The sequence below is a fragment of the Sander lucioperca genome, chromosome 7, assembly GCF_008315115.2.
Source record: "Sander lucioperca isolate FBNREF2018 chromosome 7, SLUC_FBN_1.2, whole genome shotgun sequence".
Lineage (NCBI taxonomy): Eukaryota > Metazoa > Chordata > Actinopteri > Perciformes > Percidae > Sander > Sander lucioperca.
In genome coordinates, this window is record NC_050179.1 from 40307554 (window position 1) to 40335539 (window position 27986).

At 40.5% G+C, this 27986-nt stretch overlaps 2 protein-coding genes across 2 annotated transcripts; one reads left to right on the forward strand and one right to left on the reverse strand.

Moving 5' to 3' along the window:
* The first annotated feature begins 2108 nt into the window (after window positions 1-2108).
* On the forward strand, window positions 2109-11518 carry vps4a (vacuolar protein sorting 4 homolog A). Its single transcript, XM_031285413.2, has 11 exons — window positions 2109-2529; window positions 3487-3598; window positions 3703-3847; window positions 3942-4003; window positions 4684-4803; window positions 6188-6344; window positions 7459-7607; window positions 7823-7904; window positions 9015-9234; window positions 10738-10878; window positions 11125-11518. Exons 1-11 carry the CDS (start codon window positions 2509-2511, stop codon window positions 11224-11226), a joined length of 1311 nt encoding a protein of 436 aa, XP_031141273.1. The 5' UTR covers window positions 2109-2508; the 3' UTR covers window positions 11227-11518.
* Window positions 11519-13967: 2449 nt separating this feature from the next.
* cdk10 (cyclin-dependent kinase 10) lies at window positions 13968-27368 on the reverse strand. Its single transcript, XM_036003071.1, has 15 exons — window positions 27108-27368; window positions 25165-25393; window positions 24037-24355; window positions 22786-22858; window positions 22605-22676; window positions 21733-21835; window positions 20533-20614; window positions 20201-20268; window positions 19482-19534; window positions 18195-18264; window positions 17907-17966; window positions 16250-16373; window positions 16002-16141; window positions 14849-14901; window positions 13968-14752 (listed from the first exon to the last, which is right to left on the reverse strand). Exons 3-15 carry the CDS (start codon window positions 24124-24126, stop codon window positions 14658-14660), a joined length of 1083 nt encoding a protein of 360 aa, XP_035858964.1. The 5' UTR covers window positions 24127-24355; window positions 25165-25393; window positions 27108-27368; the 3' UTR covers window positions 13968-14657.
* Window positions 27369-27986: the final 618 nt, after the last annotated feature.

Here is a 27986-nt window from a genome sequence, read left to right on the forward strand (position 1 = left end):
TTGCTGCTGACCTTTCGAAAGCTCAACCAATGAGATAGCAGCATTTTGTTACCTAGTGGTGTGCAGAGAGCAAATCACGTATCATGTGTAGGCGGCTTAAATGGTTCTGTACAATGCTCTTCGCAAGTAAAATGTATGATCAGTTCAATACTTTGGTTGAATTTATAGCATGAGAAAAGAAAATGAAAAGGTTTCAAAACAGCATCCTGACTAAACTTTGACATATACCAGTCTGTGATTATCCATCAACATATGTTCCTCTAATCTTAATTATTAGTCAAAATAATTAATCATTTTTAGCTTTTTTTAACTCACATTATGTAAAAATTCATATAAATGAGGTCTATTGACCATAAATTCCAAAAAATAAGTGTAAAACTAGTGGTAATAAGTTGGCGGTATAGTTAAAAAACGATCGCTGAAAAACGGGACAAAAACGTTTTCAAATTTGAGACGGGTGGACAACTCAAGGGTTAAACAACTTATTTTTGGGTTTTTTTGTGAATGTGAACATGTGTACCCTTATAGTTGCTAAAGCTATATAGCTCTTTTTTTCAGGCTATAGTTTTCTTTAAACATATTTTTATTGAGATTTTCATACTGCCTTTGAATATGAACATTTTAACCGTTGAAAGGAATACATTATCCCCCCCAGTCTGGCAAAAACAAATAAATAAGATCACAGCATTGCAGAAGTTACAGAAAGTTTCAAAAGAATCACAATATCGAAATCATGTCTTTAAAAAAAGTCTATGTAAGGACTCCACAACTGAGCAAAGTTCTTATCTTTCTTTTTTACAATATAGTCTCTCCAAAGCTAGACAGGCCATCAGTTCCTTTGTCCACAAGTCTTAGTAGTCAAAGTATTGTGTTCTAGGTCTTAAATAATTTGAAACAGGTCTTTATTTTTACGTCCATGCAACGCTACCTCTGATGCTCATTTTCTTTAATTCCGTGGTCTTGTAATTCTTTCTTTCGCTAATCCAAATATAACTTTGCTCTATTATAACTACAAATGAGACCAACATGCAACTTATATTGTGGCCAATCAGCTTTCGTGTTATTGGCGCGAGTCTCTTTCGGATCGTACCACAGACATACAACAGACTTTATTCTTTAACTTTGGGGAAGTGCAAGTTAGGTGATACTTGGCTTGAAAAAACTGAATTTAGGGCTCAGTTGATGTTGTGTTAAAGGTCTTAAATTTCATTCATAATGGTCTTAAAAAGTCTTAAATTTGACTTTGTGAAACCTGCAGAAACTCTGCTATAGTTAATAGGCTTTGTTAAAGTAGACACAGCCTTCCCTTTGAACATCATGTGTTTGAGGTAAACATTTGGCCTGACAAAGTCTTGTTCCTGTGTTGCACTCCATCATCCTACTTTTTCGCCTACCTTTTATGTTATGTTAATCATGATTCTCTAACCCGCTGCACAGATCTGATTGTCTTATGTTGGTCAACCTTCAACAGGCTGCAGGCCATCCCTCCTGGATCTTTATTCACTAACCTATCAAACCCCTTTAAATCTGTGAATGTACACCTCTCCTCTCCTTCCAGATGATTATTTCTCATCTCCTTTCTCTTTATGTTCTGAGATTGTGGCTGTCCTGTCCTGTCTATGCAAAGCAATGCTTCGAAGAAGGGGTTTTTTGAACCAAAGTTAATGTATGTGGCAGCTTGCGTCCAACACAATCATTGAACTGAAAAGTCACAACAGGATAAAGTGCTGCTGCAACAACCTGTCATATGCAAAGTATTTTAGACTTCTTTCCAAGATACTATACAATGTATGATAGCAATGTAATAATCTCAAATGTAAATACCTACCAATAAAACTGTTACAAAGTATACGGGTTGATGTGTGGTTGGTTTGTTATAAAGACAATAGCCTATTTACAATTAAATGTTATGTATTGACATTTTTCTCGTGCACACGTGTTTTCGATGTGTATTTCTTGTCTTATTCTGTGTGTGTGTGTGTGTGTGTGTGTGTGTGTGTGTGTGTGTGTGTGTGTGTGTGTGTGTGTGTGTGTGTGTGCTGTCTTTTTCAATGATGGGAGTACTAGTGTTATAGCACCATATGGCCGCTAGGTGGCGACAACAGCACTTCCTTAAAGCATCTCCCACTTTACCATTTGTCAAGTTGTTATTTAGCCGAAAAATGGGACTTTCATTTAGCGAAGATCCTATCCTTAAAATATTATTGATTAGCTTCGTGAATATCTGTATTCTGTCATTTGCGCGGATGTCAAACGCTTGTGTTTTATTTTGAAATTTTTAACCGGAACTTATTGTTGTATCAATAGCGCTGTTGCTGTGGTGGTTTTGTTGGGTCGAGGCAGAGCTGTCAAATTAGCTAGCTAATGTACTAGCCATTGTTTTGTCATGTCAAGAACAGTCTGCCCTCTCACAACACAGGGCTGGTAACGAGTTCATATTTTCACATATCCGCCTGTGGGTCAGAGGATAGAAGTCTGGGTGGAGATAGAGCACAAGCGTGAGATGAAATGACAACGTCAACATTACAGGTAACGTTAGGCTGCTACTACTAGCTAGCTAGCTAACTAACGTTACCGTTAGTCTTGCTACAGCAGTTTGAATGTGAGCTAACTGGCTAGCAGCTGTTAGCTGACGCTAAGCCCGCTGATGTTGTGATCAAACCAGCCTGCAAACACATTTCATTGTCGTGAAATAATATAACATTAGAGTCAACGAGGTCTAACGTTACTGTACCAGCTAACTACATACTATAAAAAAAATAATTTTAACTATCTCTGGTGTGGGTTATGAATGTGTGGATTGCTAACGTTAGCCTCTGCAGGATGGATAATGTTAACGTAACGTTGAGATGGGCTGTAGCTACTGCTCGCTGTCAGTTAACATGAAAAACTAATATTTTCTACGTTTTGGAACATTTTAGTCTGGTAATTGCCTTAAGAAATAGCCCAGTGAATGACTCAGAGAAACTATTAGGATTCCATTGTATAACATGTCAATTTAATAATTCACTCTGTTAATATTATTATACACATAGGCCCGAATTACACACACATGCACAGTACCTCTACATGCACTAATGGAGAGATGTCAGAGTGAGAGGAGCACCTTGGCAGTTCCCAGGAGGTGAACTAGCACCTCTCCAGCTACCAGTCCACCACCATACTTTGGTCCGTACGGGGATTTGAACCAGCGACCCTCCGGTTCTCAACCCAACTCCGTACGGACTGAGCTACTGTCAATGATGACGAGATGAGGATTTATCTGGGAGAAACTGATAACTGAGTTGTTTGAATGCAAACAGTTGTATTGTTAACATGTAACTGTAGCAGAACAACGCACTCTGCTTCGACGAGGATGGGAAGCTCCAGTGTTGATATGCAGATTACTAACGTGTGACGGTACACTCCCTGCCTTTATGTCTGTGTCTCCACCCCCAAGCCATCTAAAATCCATCCTCTGACTGTATTTCTCTGCATCTGTTGCAGAAAGCGATTGATCTTGTGACCAAAGCCACAGAGGAAGACAAGGCAAAGAATTATGAGGAGGCCTTGCGACTCTACCAGCATGCTGTGGAATATTTCCTACATGCTATCAAATGTGAGTACTGTCTGCAGCCGGATAGGCTGTTGGATTAGTTTTACACTCTTCTTTTTGTACAAACATTGGTGGGTTTTATTTACATTGTTGTTTTTCCTGCTTAGATGAGGCCCACAGCGACAAGGCAAAGGAGAGTATACGAGCAAAGTGTATGCAGTACCTGGACCGAGCAGAAAAACTGAAAGACTATCTGAAAAATAAAGACAAACAGGGCAAGAAGCCTGTCAAGGAAGCCCAGAGCAATGACAAGTATGCTGTCTATCTTCTCCCCTCTCAGGAAACATGTTCAACTCTGTCAGCTTTACTTTATTTGTGTCAACCTCTGTGTTTGTGTCCGGTCTAGGAGTGATAGTGACAGCGAGGGTGAAAATCCAGAGAAGAAGAAACTGCAGGAGCAACTTATGGGTGAGTGTATGGTTGCAAAAAGTCCTCACAGGGGAATTAAGCTGGTTGATATGATGTTTGTGTGATACAAGATCAGTGTGTCATTGATAGTGCCTTAATTGGACCAAAAAAAGGGGTCAGTACCCTATTTCAGCAGTTCACTGACATGATCATCACATGTGTCTTGGATATATTTATATTCATAGGTTTATCTTGTAGGGGTGACCCCAAATATTCCACTATTCAACAATTCGATCTAAGGAGCCTGTATCGACTGCCGATCTCACAGTCAAATCGTGGTAGTGTCTGAAATGTGGTTATAAAACAAAGGATCATTCCATTCGGGCTATATGGGGGTGCTGAATGTCTGATTTTAGAATTGCTATCAGCCTATTAATAATACTGTTAATAACAATTAGAAGTAAGGGTAGTCAAATGGACAAAAATCAGAAGTGCCGGTACGTAGTACTGGTTGGTACTGGCCCATTTCAGGCACTGATTATTGAATAACCCCACAATGCTTCTTTATGACCAGATCTTCACCTGAAGTCATTGTAAGGAGAAATTCTGAGAGATTCTGATTTTTATTTTTAAGTAGTAGTCTAGGGTTCCGTGGGGTTATGAGGTCTTATTTGTGCCTTTTAAAGTGTTTTCTTCCATCTGCATTGTCAATCTTAATCATGCCCTGTCTGTGTGTCCAGGTGCCATTGTAATGGAGAAGCCCAATGTCAGGTGGAACGATGTGGCTGGACTGGAGGGAGCTAAGGAAGCTCTGAAGGAAGCTGTCATCCTGCCCATCAAATTCCCTCACCTCTTTACAGGTACTGTGGGATGTTCCCGCTATAAATCTGTTCACACCCATTAATTATCATACACAAAAAGATGTAAAAGTTTCTAGTTTCTCCAAAAAGAAACATGCAAGAACACCACTTTAAATATTTTGTTTACCAGAGATGTGCTCATAAGTTTCTTGGAAATCAATAATTCCGACCAAGGCCGGTGGAATTTCTTTTCAGTATAGTATATATTATTATTATTATTATTATTATTATTATTATTATTATTCTGCAGCACAATACATAAATGGACAACATCAGGCAATTGGGGAAATGCATCAGTGAGGAGGGGGCTAGAGAGAGGAGTTATTAGTAAATTAGTCGACTAATCGCTCGTTTAGGTTTTAGTTGAAGAAAAGCATGGACAGGTTTTAACAGAACTGTCCATGGATGTAAACCTGGTGGTGTACTTTAAAGTGAAAATAACCAGGGGGAGAGAACACAGCCCTGAGGAGCCCCTGTGTTGAGGACAAGAGGGCGTGAGGTTACGTTATTAACTTTCACCCTCTGTTGTCTGTTCCACAGGAAGCTCCGAATGCAGTGTCGTATGGCTGGCTCAATATTATTTGGCAACAATTTTGGTATTCAATTAATCATTTATTAAGTAAAAAATAATGCCAAACGTTCTCTGGTTCTAGCCTCTCAAATGCGAGGACTTGCTACTTTACTTTGCTGTGTTTTCTGTGTTTTGTATTGTTGTAAATTCTTCTTTTTAAATTTTGAACTACGGGTAACAAAACAATCTGAAGTGATCAGCGGATGTCAGCTTGATCTTTGGGAATATTTGCTGGCCACTTCTCACAGAGTTCTTTGAATTCATCAATCAATCAAACTTTTGGGAACTAATATATAATTATATATAAGTAAATAATAAAAAAAAAACAATAAATATGAAAGTATGTACATAGATCTTGCTTTGATGGCAGCTAGGAAATGCATAGCTTTAAAATGGAAGGCTTGCAAAGCCCAGCAATAGTGCACTGGTGGAATCAACTCTCAAGCTACTTTGTTATGGACAGCATTTATTATAAGAGTACAGACAGAACCTCTGCCTTTTTGAAGATATGGCAATCTCATAGAGAATTTGACTTTGAATTTGAATTTCTACATAATGTTAGGAACTATAACAACAGTGTTATCTGAGTGCATTTATTGTGTAGTTTGATGATAATAATAATAATAATAATAATAAGTTGCAGCCCTAGTTCATTATCTTTGCTATTATATTAGTTGAAAATGTACCTTAGATGTTTTGAAATGACTGTCACATAGTATTTTAGCATCACACCCTGTTGGTTAGTACCCTGACAATTTGCACCGTAGTATGTCATCCTGTGACCAACATTACTCCCGGTCTCTGTGTTCTCAGGCAAGCGGACTCCGTGGAGAGGCATCCTGCTGTTCGGACCTCCAGGGACGGGGAAGTCGTACCTGGCTAAGGCCGTGGCCACCGAGGCCAATAACTCCACCTTCTTCTCTGTCTCCTCCTCAGACCTCATGTCTAAGTGGCTGGGAGAGAGCGAGAAGTAAGTCTCTTCTGTTGTCTGAAGCTGTACTCTACACAGGGAAAGACAAGTTTATTGTAGTTAGGGCTGGGCAGTATATCAATATAAATCCATATTGTGATATGAGACTAGATATCCTCTTAGATTTTGGATATCGTGATGACATAAGTGTTGTCCTGGTTTTACAGGCTGCAGTGAAGTGATGTCATCTTTTGAACTTTCCAGAGTGTTCTCGCAGTTCTATTATTTTCCTACTGATGATTATTTATCACTAATCTCATTGTGTAAATATTTTGTGAAAGCACCAATAGTCAACCCTACATATCGTCGCAATATCTTTATCGAGGTATTTGGTCAAAAATATCGTGATATTGGATTTTATCGCCCAGCCCTAATTTTAGTACAGAAATATAGCAGAATGTGTTTTATAACTTTTAGATGTTGATTTTACTACGTTTTATTGGGTGTTTACAGTCTAACTAGAGTGGAAACATTACTCTTCATCCCTTTATTAAGAGGGTGCACGATATGAGGAAAATGTGCGATATGTGATAACATTGTTGAATATCACGATAATGATAGTACTTGCTCTGCATTTCTGCTGCTTTCAGTATTCTGCTAAAATACAAACAACAAACAAATTGCTTGTTGAATTTAAAACAAATGAAAGGAAATCATTTCCAAGATCATAAAAGACTTTTTTACTTTGCTGTAGTCTGGAAAAGACACCAGAGCATCCGGGCAAGACAACAGCTTCTTCCCCCAAGCTGTCAGATTCCTTAACCCCCTGCTGCACCCAAGCTCAACATAACAAGCACAAACCTCCCCAAAATCCTATATGTACTGAACTGAACTGCACTAGATATAGATGGATGACAATAAAGTCTCTCTTATGTCTCATCTTATATCAGAGGCTAGAGGGTGTATACATTTTTTAAAACTTTTTAAACACACTAATGATGGACTATTAACAACTCTCAGTAAATCCATTTCCAAACCAGACTGGCAGTTCTCTCAGTCTTTGTCAGGGACACTCCACCTATTGTGCTCGCTGTCACTTATATGGAGCGTGCCTCCTTTAATATTGCTGTCCATGTGTCTCTCTCATTTTTCCATCTCTCCCTGTGTCTCCCAGGCTGGTGAAGAACTTATTTGACCTGGCTCGCCAGCACAAACCCTCAATCATCTTCATCGATGAGGTGGACTCGCTGTGCGGCTCTAGGAACGAGAATGAGAGTGAGGCCGCCCGCCGCATCAAGACCGAGTTCTTGGTCCAGATGCAGGGTGAGCCAAATGAGATGGGGAATGAGAACAATAAGCCTGACACAACATGATTCTGCAGTGAAGAATATGCAGTATTTAATAATATATTGTATGTAATGAATAAGGGACAATAGAATACTACAAAGTAATCTTAAATATGTAAATGCATAACCCTGCATGGGCACTGGAGCAGAAAGTTCATCTATAGAGCTGACTGAAGCTCTCTGGGTTTGTAGGTGTGGGAAACAACAACGATGGCATTCTGGTGCTGGGAGCCACCAACATCCCCTGGGTGCTCGACGCTGCCATCCGCAGAAGGTCAGCCCTAGTACTCCTCTATTAAATGTATGTTTGTCTTGACCTGAATTTGTTTTATTACCGGCCACGACAGCGAGCGACGCTGGTATTGTTTACTTCTTGTGAGTCTGTGTGTGCGTCATCAGTGTGCGATCATGCAAAACAAAACATGCAAGAATGAAATCCCCCTTCCAATACCACCATGGATATAGAGCCACTCGGCCAGCCATGCCAAAACACTTATTTATGAACCTCAATACTCAATGGAAAATAATCTCAGAATGAAATAGCACAACGGGGTGTCATCATAAAACACAGAGCTTTCAGGCTGGGGAGCGGAGTTCACTTCACGGCGAAAACAAAATACTTTGACCCAGGAAACACTTGTTCGTTCTTCAGGAGTGTTTTAATCCAAACCATCATCTTTTTCCTAAACTTAACGAGTCGTTTAGGTACCTAAACTTAACTGTCATTGCTGCATGACGCTCACTTTTTCTGTCTAAACTCCACTACCACGGCCCCTGACAGGACCGTCATCTGGCGGTGCCTGTAACCGACTCACAGTCACCTGTTGGCGGCTTAACAACTGCTGCTGGTAGCCGGCGTCCTGGAGCTCTGTAGCCGCTAAATACAACCAGCACCTGCTGCTCAGATTTGATCGTTCTATGGCATTGTGTATTCACGTTACAGTGCTTTACTTACATTTTAGGTGTATAATATATGGTCTATTAGTGAAGAAGCATTGATCATTTTGAGGGGGGGGATACATTTTGTCACTGGGCATAAAAAAATATTCAGCAGAGGCAGGGATATGTAGACCAGAAAGGGTGAAATCACACACACCCCACCCCTACACTATGGGTTAATACACAACAGGGCCAACCCAAAATATGACAGTTGTATTGTTTTCATCAATCTTGCTGCCTCGCTTAACACAATTGTAAAATACTGTCCTGCATTTTTATATTCTTCCCTCTTTTATAGTTTCTAAAATTCAGTTCCAGGCAGCTTTCACAAGCTGTGGAAAGTCTTATACGTGTGTGAAACCTGCAAGCACGCCGTCCATGTTATCTATGTTTAGAACAGCTGGTGAGTGTGCGACTGAATGGATCTTGTCCTCTGTGGTGTCAGATTTGAGAAGCGTATCTACATCCCTCTGCCGGAGGAGCCAGCTCGGGCTCAGATGTTTCGTCTTCATCTGGGCAACACGCCACGTAGCCTGAGCGAGGCCGACCTGCGGCAGCTCGCCCACAAAACGGACGGCTACTCCGGCGCTGACATCAGTATCATCGTCCGGGACGCGCTCATGCAGCCTGTTAGGAAGGTCCAGTCTGCCACCCACTTCAAAAAGGTGAAATCACTAGAAATCCAGGGGGAAATAAAACATGTTAAAGGGTAACTTCGGGGGGGCGGGGGGGGGGTTTCAACCTGGACCCTGTTTTCCTATGTATTGATGGGAACAACAGTCAAAGTAGACATTGAAATAGACATTCAAAGTATCTTTATTTGTCTCCCCACGGAGAAATTTGTTTTGGACACGGGGAGAAATTGCTGCAAGAGTTACAACAGAGACACACAACAAGCACAGGGTTAAAACAATTAAAAGACAAATGTACAGTAAACATTTGGGCTACTCAGAGAGCTGCAAATTGCAAATGACCATTTTCTATACTTGTGCAAAAAAAGCCATCCTTACTACATTCTTCTGTTCTCTCATACATGCCGTACAAACACTCATTTCTACTTCCATAAGCATCCATGCATTCAGTTATAAAAAACCATTAATTTATCCATTCATGAATATCCATACATTCAGATTATAAATATGTATTCATTCCTCCATTCATACATTCAGTTACAGATATACATTAATGAATTTATAGTCATATGTTCATCGCTGCTCATTAATGAGCTTGACTGAGAGAGGAACAAATAAGTGATCATACCTGTTATATTTGCACAGAGGAACCCTGTACCTCTTTCCTGAGTTCACTAGCTCAAACTCTGGTACATACTCCAGTATTAAGCGAGACGGCTGCAGTCTGCAGCGGTAAAACAAGCTGCAATGTAACGTTAATGGGCAATTGCACATCTTCAGTTTCCATCCACAAAAAGTTCTGTTTTTGCCACTGACAGACTCAGATTATTATTTAAGTGTCTGACAACATTATTGAAAATATCCCTACAGAGATAGACCTTTTAGTTAAAGAGTAAGATCCCGAAATCAACCATCACCAAACCCAGCAGACTCCATTTAAATAAACAGCACTTTTATCATCGTCAAACGCACTTCATTTAAAGTCAACAGAAACAAAATAAAACTATCAAAAGCCGTCTTGGTTCATCTTTCCACTGTTCCAACAATCACCACTCTGGTTTGGTTGAAATAAACCCTTAATTCACCCATTTACATGTGGAGATATGCTGGCTCTATACACACTAAAAGTCCTGATTATTTACATGGAGTCTGGTGGAAATATGCTGGCTCTATACACGCTAAAAGTCCTGATTATTTACATGGAGTCTGGTGGGTTTGGTGATGGTGATTTCGGGGCTGTTTCATGATAAACTAAAAGGATCTTACTCTTTAACTAAAAGGTCTATCTCTGTTGGGATCCATCCCATAATGTTGTCAGACTCTTAGAATAATAATCTGAGTCTGTCAGCGGCAACAACAGAACTTTTAGATAGGTAGAAAAATTGCGGACGATGGTTCACTGCTGCCGATTACAATACTGGACCAATTTCAAAGATTTTTGTTCACATTAATCACCATGACAGTTGAATCCCTGCAATGGTTAAAAATGTACACCTTTACAACAGAGCTTTTTTTTTCTTGTTCTTCCTCCTGCAGGTTCGCGGTCCATCCCGAAGCAACAACCAGTTGATGGTGGACGACCTCTTGACTCCGTGTTCCCCTGGTGACCCTGGAGCCATAGAGATGACCTGGATGGACGTGCCTACTGATAAGCTACTGGAGCCCATAGTCTGCATGGTGAGATACACATATATTAATGTGGTCTGTGGTTTATGCTATACCTGTCCCTATACAAATAAACATTAGAAAATAATGTTGGTTGATAATTATCAGCCAACATTAGTAACAGTAACAGAAAAGCTGTAACCTGTCCAATGAGTAAATGTCTGGTAAATGCGGACCTTGGATGGTGGAGAAATTGAATATTAAAAGAAAAAAAACAATGTGAACCAAAAATTACTTGTATCTCCTATGCTTTTGCAGTCAGACATGCTGCGCTCTCTGTCCACCACCCGTCCCACAGTCAACACTGAAGATCTCCTCAAAGTCAAGAAGTTCACAGACGACTTTGGGATGGAGGGCTGAGAGACGGAGCCCACCCCCCCGGTCCACGAGAAGGATCAGACTACTGCTCCCAACAACACTATAACGCCCCCACCACCACCACTGCTGTACCATCCTGTAGGCTTTCTTCTCTCAGCTCTCAGCTCACATGTCTTGCTTTTACTCATCCAAGCCAGAGTTTTTGAATCCTTGGAGGAAGTTGACCAAATGCTACAATAGAACATCTTGGTGTGATTTGGTAGTTGAGCCCATGCCTTTCTCCCATTTCCAGACAATGTTCCATTACAAAGCAGCCGCTACCGTGTATTCACTTCGACAACTTTTTTATCTAACCTGCATTGACGTGAGGAGAGCTGCATTTGAATAAATGCACGTTTGTCCCTCTCTGAGCCGATTCGATCTGACTGAAGGACCGTACTTTTTTTTTTTTTTTGCCTGTGTGCACTTTGAATACTAATGAAGGACCGTGACGTTTGAAGAAGATAGTTCTCCTGCCAGGCATGCAAGTGTGTAAATGCATCTGTGTTTTTATGAAAATGGTGTGTCTTAATGTATATGTCTATAAGTTGAGAGCCCTGTTTTGTTATTTGATGGAGAGTTAAATTAATGAATCATCACTGCCTCAGTGTTCCTCTACAGCTCTGTGTGTGTCTGCATCAGGCCTGTTTCTCTGTGCTAGCAGCAGTCTGAGTGAAGCATTTATCTTCCAAGATTTACAATCCAAGAGATGTACTTGATTGAGATCCTGTGATCTTCCTCAGTAGATGTTTGCTCACCTGTCATGGTATAGTAAATGTTCAAATGTTCCATTGTTTCTGTCAGGACTTCTCATCCATGTTGGCTTAAAATGTGAGTTTAAAGTTCACCATGGACACAGCCGTTCTCTGGAGCTTTCGATTATATTGCGTGATCTTCATCAGAAGTCTATTAAATGCTCAGAAGTTCTGCTAATGAAGTCATATATGTGATATGATCGAAAGCTCATACAGTTTTCTCAAATGCTTAGCTCCAGTTGCTCTAATTAACTCAGCGCAAGTTATTTTCTGTACTCCATTTCCCAGAACACACCTGTCTGCGTGTGATCCATACTGTGATGTCTTCCCTCTTGGATTTTGGTTTATTGCAGTCTGTTCTGCATTAATTTGGGCAATGCTGAGCATACATACTCTCTCCTCCTGTTAAAGAAAATCAATCAAGCACATTTTGATTTGGTGTTGTTTGTCCCGCCATAAACTGTTCAAGTGTTACGGAACACTATTTATACAACTTGACTATGATAGAGATACAATATGTTTACACTTATTTATTTCGTTGATGTTTTATGATGGAGCTCAGTAGAAGTCCTTTTCTTCTGGGAGGCACATATACACACCAAGTTCTACTCTGAGGCAGACACCACCATATTGTTTCATGACAGTTCTGTTCAGGGCTGGCGTTTTTGTTCTCAAACCTAAATAGTATCTCTTCTGTTGTCAGCTTACAGACCAGGAACGCTAACCCTGCTGGCTATCAAGAAGTAGGACCCCACTGTTAAGTCTCTGTGAGCTCTCACTATCGCAGCAGAACCACAGGCTGGTCTGCTGACTCAGTGATGGGACTAGATGGGTGCAAGCCCAGTTCTAGTATCGCTGTGCGTTTGTGGAGGTACATGTCAGTTTAGTGGGAGTTTATTAACGTCTCTGTAAGGGGACTTAACCTGCCGCTGGCCATGTAACCATTACTACTAATTTAACCTGCATTAATAAAAACTGACATTTCAAATGAAAAAAGCACAGTTGCTGGTTTGACATTTTTATTATGTTCAGTAGCTCATGGTTTAAACATATTTAGAGGCTCTACGGTAGCATTTACAGTCTCTATCCCAGTCAAGATAATGTTCTCTACCTATTTATTGACAGCCAGGTGTCAAACACAAGCGGACCAGGTAACACCACTTTCAGTGATTTCTACTAATGAAGCCACTGTTCATGTTTTAGGCATTCAAGCTGAGGCTCTTATAGACCCAATCACAACGTTTGAATACAATGTTAAAATAACTTCTGGGTAGAAATCCCTGCGTCCCGCACATACAACTTAACGTCTCCTGAACAAACAGGGACGAGGAACAACTGGATATACTCTCATCTCATTATTGTAAAATGCATGTTTGATGCATTTATATGTCAACACCTAACTTACCTGTTGGACTACAGACTAAAGAACACGACACCACCCAAACTAGCAGTCAGTCTGATGTTGCTGTTCCTAACACTAGATCTGGTTAATCAAAGACGCTAGCAAAGCAACACAGGACAGAAATAATAATCACAGCAGAGACGTCAGATCAGATATATATAAATCTTTAAATGTTACAGTTATGGCTGAAAATGACAACAGAATTAAACAAGTCTGCCGATTTCACACAAACCAAAGGCCATGTGTCTCCCCAGAAGTGATCTGTGTGTTTGTGCAATGTCACTGTAATTGGGTCTATAACAACACTTTGAGAAAAATGCTTATTTTGCCCAAAGTTAGATGAGAAGATTGATACATCGCTCGTGTCTCCGAGTGATATCAATCTTCTCATCTAACTCTCCAAGAAAGCAAAAAGCATTTTTCCAAATAGGTCAAACTCTTCCTTTAACAACAATAGAGCAAGCAGATTCAGGAGTTCAGTATTTCACATCAAGGATACAAAGCTGGCCATCGAAACAGTACCAAATCTGAGATCCTAACAAGGCTGCCATTCCATTTATTTTGCCACAAACTCTCGATATAAAGCCGACCCAGTGTAACTGTGGGCAGACCTCAAGCAAGTTGGTTCAGTTCCTACTTGTCATGCCTTTTCACAGTTTTATAATTTCGATGTTCGGATCCAGACTGATACCAGAATAGCAGAAGCAGTTAGAATAGACAAATGCTCGGCACAAAAGACAAAATTCCTCAGCATATTTGTAAAGGCAACTTTGTCCTCATTATCTTTACATTTCGTGTGCAGACCTTGGCAGCAATACGAGTATTAAAAAATATATCTACTGAACCTATAAAGAGCACACAGTGCTGCAAGACCAACTGGGTCTACATTAGAGAATGTGTCCTTACAGCCTTTTAAAATGTTGCTATGATCTGTGTGGCATTATACTGAACACTGCAGAGTTCTTTGTAGTCTCGCATTGCCAGGCCTTCCTCCACAGCGCTGCGGAGGAAAGTCTGGCTAGTCCACACAGCATCAATCCCGGAAGTGGAGCGTCGTGGATGTAGAAAGTTACGTGTAACCAGTTCAGCAATGGGCTTATCTGAGTTTGTTGGCTTCAGCTGTGGTTGGAATTAAACTAATTGAGTTAGCATATGCTCAAAATCCCACAGTAAAAACTCATGAGCAAATTTACGTTCCACAAAACCAACATCCATTCCTAAGAATGTCCTGTCACCTCAGGGTGGTCTTTGAGTCCAGTGTCTCATCAGCCTGTTCATCACACTTTGCTCCGTTTGGAGTGGCTCTCTGCCAGAGGAGCAGCCCGCTTGTTGCGGTGGTGGGGGAAGGTTGGCATCAGGTCTGGTTCACAGGCTGCACGGAGGAGCAGAGGGACAAAATGAATGACTGACATGTAGATCACATGGCGAGGATCACAGCTGATACATATTCCAAAACTCTTTCACTCACGTAGAGGTTTCTCTTTGAAGTAGGAACTCTCCAAACTATCTTTGGCAGTAGCTCTGGATCAGGGAAACAGACAATAATCAAAGTTATGGGTGGCGAATTTAACATGTCTGACAAAGAATTGTTACTACTGTACCCTGTGGGCCAACAGTTGTGAAAGGTAACACTGGAATTCCTGATAAATATACCAAATACTGTAAAAGCCTGGAATCCACAGAAATAATGCACTTGCCCTTAACAGTACAGTTGATAAGTCATAGTTAAAAAAAAAGAAAGTGAAAAGTAGTAGGAATATATTTTACCGTTTTTATCTTGTAAATCAATTTTCTAAAGACAACCTTTTCATATTTCTAGTAGAGCAGCAACCTGCCTTCTTATTCTTTGATGTTTTAAGATGCAGACACTCTTTTCTATTACATTTCCTCTAAACAACATGATTAAAACTGGTTTGAATATTCTTACTGCACCAAGGTTTTGTGGACAGAAATGTCAAAGATTACATTTCCCAAAGCTAGTTGCAGTTACCTACTGTACAACAGAAATCCTGTTCATAGTTCCCAAGTGCAGGGGTTTTCCTGGCTCAGAAGGGGCCTTCGGGGGACACATTGAGCAGGGGGTGTGGGGAAAGACGCCTGCATTTTGTTTTTTTTTGTTTTTTTTAAAGATTCTTTTTTTGGGACTTTTCCCTTTATTTGAAAGTAGATAGACATGAAAGGGGGAGAGAGATGGGGGATGACACGCAGCAAAGAGCAGCAGGTCGGACTCAAACCCTGCGCCACTGCAGGACTCTCTGCAGGACGCTCTTACTGGGTGAGCTAGAGGTCGTCCCAGACGCCTGCATTCTGCTACACTTCTAGGCAGCAATTTATGGTGAAATGTCTTCATTTATGTCAAGGAAAACACAAAATGGTGGCAGGTTACAGTTCAAAATATAAAAATGTAATGAAAATCTAATGTTGTGAGGGGGCTTTCACATCCGGGACCTGGGCCCGGGTCCAACTACTTTACCCCAAAGTCCAGTTCCTTTAATATAAACAAGGCTTGACGGTAACTTTTTTCCCCAAGGAGCACGTTTTGCTCATCAGTTGAAAGATTTAGGAGTGACAAAAGCATAATGGACAAGTACTTTTACTTGTGTTACTTTCCGTGTGTGTACCTGCGCTGTGGGTGGTACATGAAGAGCAGGTTGAGCAGTCTGTGTCCAGCTTCAGACAGCCACGTGAATTTGTTCTTCAGGTTGTTGTACGGCTGCTTCCTCAGACTGTACTGGCCGATGAGGGGCAGCAGAGAAAAACCCTGACACACACACACACACACACACACACACACACACATTTAACATCATCAGACATCACAGAGAGTTTAGTTAATGCTGTAGATATATATTGAGAGCTGAAGTCTCACCGGCCAGATGTTTTCATTGGGTGTTCCCAACAGCTGGACGATCAGGTCCACCTGCTGGATCTCAGAGGTCCCGGGCAGCAGAGGCTTGTGAGCCAGCAGCTCAGCCAGGATACAGCCCACGGCCCTGCAACAACAACCGTACGCCAAGTTCAGTTTCGGCAACGAGAAAGTCTAAAAAATATCTCTGATCGTGATTAGGCGTAAAAAAAAGAGGTTAAATGCAGATAATAAAATGTATTGATGAAATTATAATTCTACCCTTAAAAAATAATTTACTACTGACCCTACACCAGACCCTGACGTCACCTCTCAAAAAATGTAATAACATGTCACGGCGACATACGTCGCTCGGCCGTGGCTTGGTAGCGTTGTATTTCCCCCGACTCATTTCCTGGTTCTCCTTCTCCAGAAACAACATGACATCCAGGAGAGGGTTAACTTCTCCTGCTCCAGATTTCACCGTGGTCAGAAAGAACAGGGGAGACACTTTGTTTCTCTCACTATGACTCTAGAGTCACTACTCACTCTGAAGATAATCACCATCACTCTCTCACTCACTCTACCACACACACACGCCCTTAAAGAGATCGACGCACAAGTTGAGTTTGAGTTAGTTTTCAGTGTGTGTTTGCTAGTTTTAGCTAAACTAAAAGTCAGTTTCAGTTTTTCAGAAAAGTGTAGTTTTTATATATTTAGTATCACAGTAGTTTGTTTTGTCAGGGCCTCTCTCTCTCTCTCTCTCTCTCTCTCTCTCTCTCTCTCTCTCTCTCTCTCTCTCTCTCTCTCTCTCTCTCTCTCTCTCTCTCTCTCTCTCTCTCTCTCTCTCTCTCTCTCTCTCTCTCTCTCTCTCTCTCTCTCTCTCTCTCTCTCTCTCTCTCTCTCTCTCTCTCTCTCTCGTACAAGCGGCCGAAATGGGTTTCCTCAGGAGGGTGGCTGGCGTCTCCCTTAGAGATAGGGTGAGAAGCTCAGTCATCAGTGAGGAGCTCGGAGTAGAGCCGCTGCTCCTTCGCGTCGAAAGGAGCCAGTTGAGGTGGTTCGGGCATCTGGTAAGGATGCCCCCTGGGCGCCTCCCTAGGGAGGTTTTCCAGACACCTCCAGCTGGGAGGAGGCCTCGGGGAAGACCCAGGACTAGGTGGAGGGACTATATCTCCAACCTGGCCTGGGAACGCCTCGGGATCCCCCAGTCGGAGCTGGTTAATGTGGCTCGGGAAAGGGAAGTTTGGGGTCCCCTGCTGGAGCTGCTCCCCCCGCGACCGGATAAGCGGACGAAGATAGAGAGAGAGCGAGAGCGAGAGAGAGAGAGAGAGATAGAGAGATAGATAGATAGATAGATAGATAGATAGATAGATAGATAGATAGACTATACAGTATATACATACAAAATACATTGTTGAGAACTGTATATGAACAGCCATGATGTTTAATGTTTAATCTTCACGCTGCTTTAGTGTCCATTGTGAAGCAGCGTCATCTCATGTCAAGTCTGTTCTATTTCTGTAAAAAAACTGAAATGATTTGTGTTCATTTTTTACTGTAGTTTCAGTTTGATTTGAGTTTTTCTTGAAGGTTTTAGTTGTTATTTAGTTTCAGTTCACTGCTTATTTTGGTTCTTGTTTACTATAATAACCCTGATTAATGCCGGAGGTTGGAGCCTTACCACATGTCCAGAGCTGTAGTCTGGGTCTTGGTCCCTAGGAGGAGCTCTGGAGCTCTGTACCTGCAAACAGATGAGGGGGGGGGGAAGAGAGCACATATCGTTACAGAGACCCGGTCAGCCCGAGGTGACGGACCTAATAAAGGATTACCGAGAGATTAAAAGGAGGATGTTTCACTGAGTCTGCACAAGCACAACGTCAGCAGTCTGCAGCGCACAATCCACTCATCCACACAATCAGGCCGAGGCGGTATTTATATTTATTATATTTACGGCCCGGCAGACACTCACCACAGTGTGACCACTCGAGGCGTCATGGGCTGCTGGGGGATGCCGTACATCCGGGCCAACCCAAAATCAGCTGGACACAGCAGAAACAAAAACAAGATCCATATACATACTGCCACTGCTTAGACTGTATACACATTTTAATTATCAAGTAATCTGTTGATCATATTTTTGGAATTAATCGATAAAATGTGAGACAATTGTGGGAAATTACCATCCAAATTCCCCAGAGCCCAGATGACATTACAAAAGCTTCATTGACTCACACTCAAATATGTTCAATTTACAATAATATAGAGAAAAAACACTGAGAAAACATCAGAACATTTGAGAACCACAGAATGTTTGGCGTGTTCTCTAAATTAATGACAATTAATCAATTTCTGAAAATTGTATTGAAATGATTTTCTGTAAACTACAGCTGCCAAGATTTGGCGATCAGTTGGCTACTATTAAATGAATGACCAACTATTTTGATAATCCATTAATTGGTTTGAGTCATTTTTCATGAAAATAGTTCTCTGAATACAGCTTGTTAAATGTGAATATTTTCTAGTTTCTTCTCTCTTCTGTGCCAGTAAACTGAATATCTTTGAGTTGTGGACAAAACAAGACATGTGAGGACGTCATCTTGGGCAAGTCAACAAAATAATCTTAAACAGAGTTTCTGCAGGTTTCACCAAGTCAAATTTAACCCTTTTTAAGACCTTTTTAAGAACTCAACTAAGCCCTAAATTCTGTTTTAATCGAGCCAAGGCTCACTTAACTTCCCCATAGCTGAAGAATAAAATCTGTTTCCTGTCTGTGGTACAATCTGAAAGAGACTCGCGCCAATAACACGAAAGCTGATTGGCTGCAATGTAAGTTGCATGCTGGTCTCATCTGTAGTCTTAAAACAGTGACAATATATACCTCTAATGCTCAAAAAATGAGCATTAGAGGTAGAGTTGCATGGCGTAGGAAAATTAAAACCTGTTTAAAATGATTTAAGACCTAGAACACAATACCTAAAAGCTCCACAAATGGTAAGTGGACCTTGATTTAAGATAATTTTTCCAAAAGACTACTTACAAACTTGCAAATGCTAACCCTATATATACATGAAATAAACTTATTTTACATAGAAATAAACAGTCAGTGATTTCAGACAGAAAATTCTAAGGCAGTCATTGTCAAAGAGAGAGAGAGAGAGAGAGAGAGAGGTCAAAGGTCAGCGCTGGCAGAGTTTGGGACGTATGTCAGTACAGGAATAATGTGATTATAGGGAGAGCTGAGAGACTGCAGACTCACCAATCTTAACGCAGCCGTTGTCCGTCATCAGCAGATTAGACACCTTCAGGTCCCTGATAACAAGATTAAAGAGGATAATGAGTGAGCCAGCTCCTACAAGATACAATCCTTTCACCCCCTTTACTTGTCATGCATTTGTAGAGTTGAATGTAAAACCGCATTAAACCCAAAATGTAGGCGGGACTTCCTTGGCTCTAAGGGAGCAACACTGCATTCTACTGATCTACAAAGTCTTGCTTAAAGAATTGCCTGTATATTTAACAAGCTTGCTGGATTTTAAATCATATCAGTATATGTGATTCACACTAGTGATTCTTTGGTCCTAAATATTCCATTTATTAGGACAGAATTAGGCAAAACTGCATTTGAGTATTATGCTCCAATAACCTGCAGATTCTAATGAAATAAACAGCCTGACTCCATTTAATCACTTTAAATGTCTTCTTTATGAAGCCATGTATACTGAATGGACATGTGCACTTTGAGTTGTTTAACATAGATAGAGCTTGCTCTCAATTGGCCCTCCCTGAATAAAAAAAGGTGATAACTCTAACAAGCTGCCATTATAAAAACACAAATGTACATAGTTCCTGTATTGACACTGTTCACATTGGTTCAGATATATGTATGTAAACTAGACAGTGGGTGCTTTAAACTTTCTTTCTCTAGTATACTGAGTACAGTAGTTGTTGGGTTTCCAGTAAATGTCTGGGACTGACCTGTGTATGATGAAGTTGTGGTGGAGATACTCCAAGCCTCTGAGCAACTGAAGGATGATACACTTTACCTAATAAAGGAAAGCAGAAGAGAAATTATTATAATGCAGACAACACAACTAGTTCTAATTAGTTTTAAGGAGCCCTCATAAATAAATACATTTTCATATTTCTCTGTAATTCACTACGGATTCATGTCGTTCAGATAGGTCAACTGACTGGCATTTGTAATCATACAACAGCTGTCACACTAACTGCAGTTTTACACAGCTATGGGGGTCCCATGAAAAATGGTATCATATGAGTGATGGTAAAGAGTATGAACACTGTCCTACCTGAGCCTCAGAGAACGGTGTCTGCATGTTTTCCAGCAGACTGGCCAGATCCTGTTCGCAGTAACTCATCACCAGAAACAGACTGAACAAGAAACACACAATTACAGAAAAATAGATGATCAAGAGTTAAGTTAACAGACAGCAGTAGAACATCTTATGACTATAACTAAGTTTAAAAACCAGCTGGGACAAAATGACAGATTCTGAATAATTACATTGCACCCAGAGAGATGTGCAGCAATAACTGTTGCTGTAGAATATTCTGTTATTGTTTGTGAATCCATTGATGTGCATCTACCCTAACAGCATTAGTGGGCATTCACACCAAATAAAATGACCCGCCGATTTGCCGCAGGGTGGTGCGGCTGGGGGGGACTGTCAACAAAACGGCCCATTTGTGTGACGTCCTGTCCTGTTGTGTTCTTAAACCCCCTTAACAAAGGACAAGTAGATTACTGTTTTCCGTCAGATCGTTTGTAGATTCCGACATATCCGACCGCACTTGAAAGCAGCTTACTTCACGGGGAGAGAGAAAGAAAAGAGAGAAGCAAGACATAGCGAGTGCTTTGTTGTTGCAGGAAACATTTAACTATTACACACAGGGTTCATACGCATTTTAAACAATGCTTTTCCATGACTTTTTGGCAATTTCCATGACTATGTATTCCTGAAAATGTCAGTCGACATTATACAATAAGAATAAAAATCTGTTAAAGTTTACCCTCAGAGGTTTAACAATAAAATGAATGACAATTAATGTGGTTCATAGTGGGATTTGTAATATCGCGCCCCCGAATAGAACGTTGAGGTTAGGACGACGTAAAATACATTTATTAATCACATATTATTATACTGTGTTAAAAAAAGAATTTCCATGACTTTTCCAAAACTTTGAGTCTTTTTATGTTTCCAAAACCTTTCCAGGCCTGGAATTTGCATTTTTAAAATTCCATAACTTTTCCAGGTTTTTTCAAAACGTATGAACCCTGTACACAGCGTGACGTGCGGTTGCATCGGCCTCAAATTTTCGCCGCACCCCCATTGCGTTCTTTGTCAGCAACCCCTGCCGCAGCCTAAATGCGCCGCAGCCTAAAAATGAATGGAAAGACAGTAAAAGTAAAAGTTTTTGCCGGACCGTTGGACAGCTGACGCAGGCAGTGTGATCGCAGCCTTATGGTGGTGTGTGTGCATGTGCACTACCTCTCCAGTTGACTGCCAACAACCACTTCTTTCAGCTCCACTATGTTGGGATGTCTCAGCCTCAGCAGCAGGGTGATCTCTCTGAGGCTACTGATGGGGATCCCTGACAGACAAAGAGAAGGGAATCGGCAGGTCCAATAAGAAAAACAGTAATTAAAGCAAAGGGTCCTAGTTTGTCGGAGCATCCACATGATGGGAGACTTCGGTGATCGCACCCCCACCCCTCCTCCACACAGTTGCTAACAGGAAGGATTAGAAGAGGTAATTATCTTATCATTTTTATGTCCTCTATGTCTCCAAAGCTGAACGCTGCTGTTGTCCTTTCTCAGCGGTGACATAAAACGCATCACCCGTGCTTCTGCACCATTTTGTAAACATAGCCACACTGAGAAATACAGAGATTTGTGGAGCTGATAGGCTTAATTAGCTCCACATCAACTTATGGCAATGGCTTGAATGTAACGGACATTCATTAATATAAAATTGTTACGCACTATAGCTTTAAACGGCTCAGGCATTTTGGACACCATGAAACAAAAACTGTAAACTGTGGATTCAAATTACTTATATTTTGCAAATGTTTTTTTCCAATGCTAAATGTGGGACAAAAGGATGGCAGTATAGGTTAGCTGTGATGTCCAACACTGTGTTTCAGAGCAAGATACATCTCCATAACTACTCCATTAACTCCTCTATGCACCAACCGTCAGGCTAAAACTTCCACATGACCAATGATGCTCCCTACATTCCCCAAAAAGATTATTAAATGCAAACAACACATGGACAAAGCCAAACATACATACAATGCCTACAAAAATACTGCATTCAAAACACTCACACATATGAATCAGCGTTAAGAGCATTGATCTCACCATCTTTCTCTTTGTCCATCCGGACCTTCTTCAACGCTACAATCTCATCCGACTTGGTGTCTCGCGCTCGGTCTATATTAAGAACAGGAAACAGTTGTGGGTTACCCAGCAGTTAAAATGATTTGCTATTTTTAATTTTCCTAGTTTAATCAGTCTATAGTCTGCAACATTGATGACTTACACACAATACCGTAAGTTCCTTCTCCGATGCGGTTAAATTTCTCAAACTCTCGAACACTTCTGCAGCTCCCAAACTGAAAAAGAGTGAAAAGATAGAGATGGCACAGATGCTCCCTTCACTTCATTTAACTTCATGCATCATGCTTGCCTCCAGTAGTAGCTTAGTTGATTTTACAGTCAGGGCATTTTAAATTAAACATGACCTACAGGATAAAGCCTAAAGAATTAAAGTGGTCAAGGGACAGACACTGGAAAGTTGCACTATTCCTCTGGATATATCCATGTGAAATGTTCTGTGTATTCAGAATTACCAACAGTAAAGTGAACATTGAGTAAAGTTACAATAAAATGACAAACAACAAGAAATCAATAAAGGGATCTAACGGTGTTGATCAAACCAAACAGGAGACACTAAGAAGATTTGGGTCCGAGAGGAATTTGCCATGGAAAAATTAAGGCCAATGCACATCAGATAGCCTAAACAATCTGGGACGGGTAGTGTCACCGGGTTGATGAAGTTTACTCAGTCCTAAAAAGGTACCCTGAAGGAAGAGGACACAAAGAAGAAGGCTTGCCAGGGAATCAGTCGATGACGCAGAGAGTTGGGTGCTTTAACATGCAGGCTTACGTGTTCGTGGGAGGCAGTAATAAGATTGGCAGTAGTGAAGTGCACAGACCTTAGTTTTACCTTGGAAGTTAAGTGCCTCGTAAGGCAAAGGCGCCTCACTAACTAATTACTTTTCCATAAAGTGTCCTCGTAAGTCGTAGTGTTTTACTAAACCGACATACTAGATGGAGTCAATACTAAACTCTATTTAAAAATCGGCATTTTTAATAACTAAGTTACCTTACTTGTCAGTGAACACTGGCGGTTCCAAAAAAAAATGATTGGCCAATCGGTGACTTTTAAGAATATGCGTATCGATTAAATTGTAACTTGTGGCTACATAAGCTGATTTAGTGGTTTTTTTGCTTGCTAATGTTATTAGCATTAAGTTAGCGTTATACAGTTTTGTATGCTGTGAGTACTGAGAAAACGACATCTACACAGCGACATATACCTATTATATGTAATGTTGCTTGTGTCAAATGTATGCCGAATTTCAGACCAGGTCACCTACAGTTGTGACAAGTATCAACCGGTGATGTATGAGTTATGTATCGTTGCTGATAAGCAGGACATCATTAAACTATCAGAGTGCTGAACAGAGTTTGGCTTCCTTTCCTCCCCACACGAAGCTAACTCTCTTACCCTGTCATTTCGAGGCACTGTAAATGTTTTATTGTTCTTGATAGACTTGAGCCTTATAGGGTCCTGTTCGTCCTCTCCCACAGTGTCCATTCTTTCGGCTCGTTTGCAGCCTCCGAAAACAAGAGTAGAGTCCGTTTTGGCTTTAACTCGCCAGGCCGCATCTCACTCGGGCGCCGCCATTGTGTTTTGGTTTGTGCCATCAACAGGACAACCAAGTGCTTTCCCGGAGTTTGAACAGGCAGAGTACATCAACGCGTTGCCATGCGGTTTTGCAACTGCGTGGTATTTGTGCAGTCCATTTTGAGTTCTTCTTTGAATACTGCAATAAAATACAGAAAATAAAAAAATGAACCAAAGAGGAAGAGATTTGCTGGGACACAGTATGGGAGAATCTACAGGATACCTCCAAAAACCCTGATTACCAAATAACAGACACAGAATGTATCGTACTCCAAGAATACGTCATGCTATGAAAGTCATCTCATCTCCTAATTGTGACCTATGTATACTTGATGTCTCAGGGTCATTTATACATATGTTTTGGGAGTCATAAACCAGCATTAAAAAGCTGCTCACAAAAGAACAAATCAGTAAAATAATTTTGCATAGTAAGATCATTTAGTTTTTATATTTAAGTGTGCTGCTCATTCTGCTGTACTGTTAATTATGTCCAGTGTAAAAAGTAAAATGTATCTGAAAACTTCTTTAAGAACTTTTTTATAGTTTCAGTTTTTTTTTAAGGTTTCTCTGATCTTGAATTGAATTTGTTTATTTGCATAATAAAATCAAGGCAACAGTAAGATTAAGAAAGAGATTACGAAAACCCCTAGGGGCTTATAGAAGGAATCTTACCTAAGGGAGAGAAGAAAAAAATAATATATAATGAGCATTTACAAGAGTCCTAAATTCTACAAATTGAACACAAGTAACCACTGAATTAAAAAAACAAGCATAAGGTTGGCTACATAAAACAACAAAAGCATACAATAAATTACAAGAATATATAGAAAATTATGATGTGTGGTCTTATGTGTGTATGTGTGAGTGGTTATGAGAGACAGTATGCCAAACAAAATCAGATATGAATAGTTCAGACCAATAAAGACCCAGGTTTGACTCCCATTTTACCTCCTGCAGGACATGCTGAGTTATCGATTGGCCACAAATTTGTTCCCCACTACGAAGGGTGTGGAAGAGGGCCTCCGCTCTTTGACGGCATCAGCTATAGTCATGGTGGATGGCGAGGCAAAGAGGTCCTCCCGTGATGGAGCGGTGACGATGATGGCAGGTCGAGGTGGAGAGGAGTGAGCTGAATCGGGCTCAGTGTTGGACTGTGGTGGGGGGGCGCTCTCTTCAACTGAGAGAAGATACACACCGATTAACACCAAAAGATTTACTATATAACTGTAATATTTACCCACTACAAAACCTTTGTTTTTGGAAAGGTTTGCGGTCAAGATGAATGGACTAAATAAACTGGTGAAGATCTTCTCCAGCCTCTATTGTAATCCATGTCGGCTAAATTTAGTCCTCACAGATAAAGGAGTAAACACCGGACTGTCTGGGAAAAAGGCTTGCAAGTCAGTAACCTGCTGCTTAGAGGATTCACAGCAGCGTGTGTGTGCTTGTGGCTGCAAAGACTGATTTTCGATTAATCGGTTTGATTCAAAATCCTCTGATTCCAGCTTCTTAAATGTGAATATTTTCTATTTTCTTTACTCCTCTATGACTTTAAACTGATAATCTTTGAGTTGTGGACAAAACAAGTCATATGAGGATGTCAGCTTGGGCTTTGGGAATAAAAAAATGTCACCATTTTCTGACATTTTATAGACCAAGAACTAATCGATTGAGAAAATAATCGACAGATTCATCAACAATGAAAATAATGTTAAATTGCAGCCCTACCAGTGTTTGTGTGTGGACATGCTTAGGTGTGTGGCCAGTTTTTCTGTTTGGTAGGTAGTGCAACAGAACCTGTTAAATTGGATTGAGCTAATTTCTTAACAGCGTTAGGGCTTTGTCTGTCTGTGTCTATCATATTACACTGCTGAACACAATTGTACCTCGGTAGATGAGGGAGCTGAGGCATAGTACAAACTGTACAAATTAACATAATCCTAAAGAGGACTTGGTACACCGATAATTGTGCAGCAGCTTTGTTGGCACGGTTGCTACTAAAGCTGATCAGCATTAATAATAATAAAGGCAAGTGGTCATCTGCACCTTCATCTCACAGGACACGTCACATCTAACAGCTGTACTGATGATAGATATTGAATGTCTAATGAATTCTTAACTTGATGTTAGGATTGTGTAGCCATCTTAGAATTACTGTAAAGCTCATACACCTGGGCTAGGACAGGTCACGTCTATGTTATTTTATTCACGCATTATTTAAAAGAACAACTATAAGACTTGATACAAGGTAAAACATTGTGCAGTGGAGGTTAGAAGCCAAGAAAAGGCTCATAAAGATACCACCTCTCTAAATAAAATAAATGGGATGAATTACAATACAAAATGAAAAGTCATTGTTGGTAAGTGACCTTTTCAAATGTTTCTTTGAATGATGATAATTATGGCTGGGCAATATATCCATATTATATCTTTATATTATATTGATATTGTGATATGAGACTAGATATTAATATTAATACTTTGTGAAAGCACCAATTGTCAACCCTACAATATTGTCATCGATGTATTTGTTGAACAATATTGTGATATTTAATTTTCACCATATCGCCCAGCCCTAATGGTGCCGGTAGAGATGGTCCTCTATAATTCAATGTAGCAAAAAGAAATACAAACTTCAATAGTTATCAGGGTGGTAGCTCAGTAGACTTTCCATTTACAGTCCATGTACAAATATAACTCCCCTGGACTTTAAGACACACACACACACAAACAGAATATTGCGAAGAATCTGGGTCAAATTTAATTTATTCCTAAAGCAGCAATCCTTAAATCCAATCTGCCGAGTCTGTGATAATATCACTGGTATGTTTAATTCTGTGTCCTTTCTTTCCCAATGAAGCCATTTGAGGTCCTGTGTATGTCATTCCTACCTGGATATTCCTTCTGGCTTACTCCAGACCCCATTAGGCTTCAGTCAGCAGTTGTACAATCCTTACATGTCCACATACATGGTGCTCACATTTTGGCCAGTCCATGCTACATTTAACAGTCTGTGCTATGTCTGAGGCTACTTCTTTTATCAATCTGCCTCTCCCTGTGTCTGCCACTCCCTCCCTGTTTCCGTCACTCGCTCTGTCTGGTGGCAGACACTAATCCTGTGCAGCTGCTCACAGCCAGAGTAAGAGGTATTGGATTTAAAGGGCAAGTAAAGATAACTAGAATAAAATCTGGTTTTATTATGAATAAACAAATTACTGTATAGATATATAATACAAACATGTATAAAATGCCAGGGGATTTACAATTAGTTGTACTGATTTTATTGTTTTATAACAGAGCTTTGCTAAATACTTGATTCTGATAGGTCAATTACGGCATTCTATGTTCTGTTGCTATAAATAACAGGCTGTTGCTATTATTATTATTATTATTATTATTATTATACCAATTTTAAGATTATTCTTTGGGCGTTTTTGGCCTTTATTTGATAGGACAGCAGAGACACGCAGAAGATAGGAAAGGTGGAGGGAGAGGGGAAATGACATGCAGCAAAGGGCCACGGATTGGAGTCGAGCCCGGGCTGCTGCGTTGAGGACTGAGCCCTAGTATAAGGGGCGCACACTCAACAAAATCTATATTTTGCTTTTAAATTATTGATTTTCCTGTGAATTAAACCCCTTCAGGTTGATTCAAGGCCCCTCACATCACCCTGGCAGGGTTTAATTCACAATAATGACCCGCTAGCTCTATATTTTCCCTTTCATATTTTATATTGTATCTATTTTTCTCTTATTTTATCAATTTGTTAG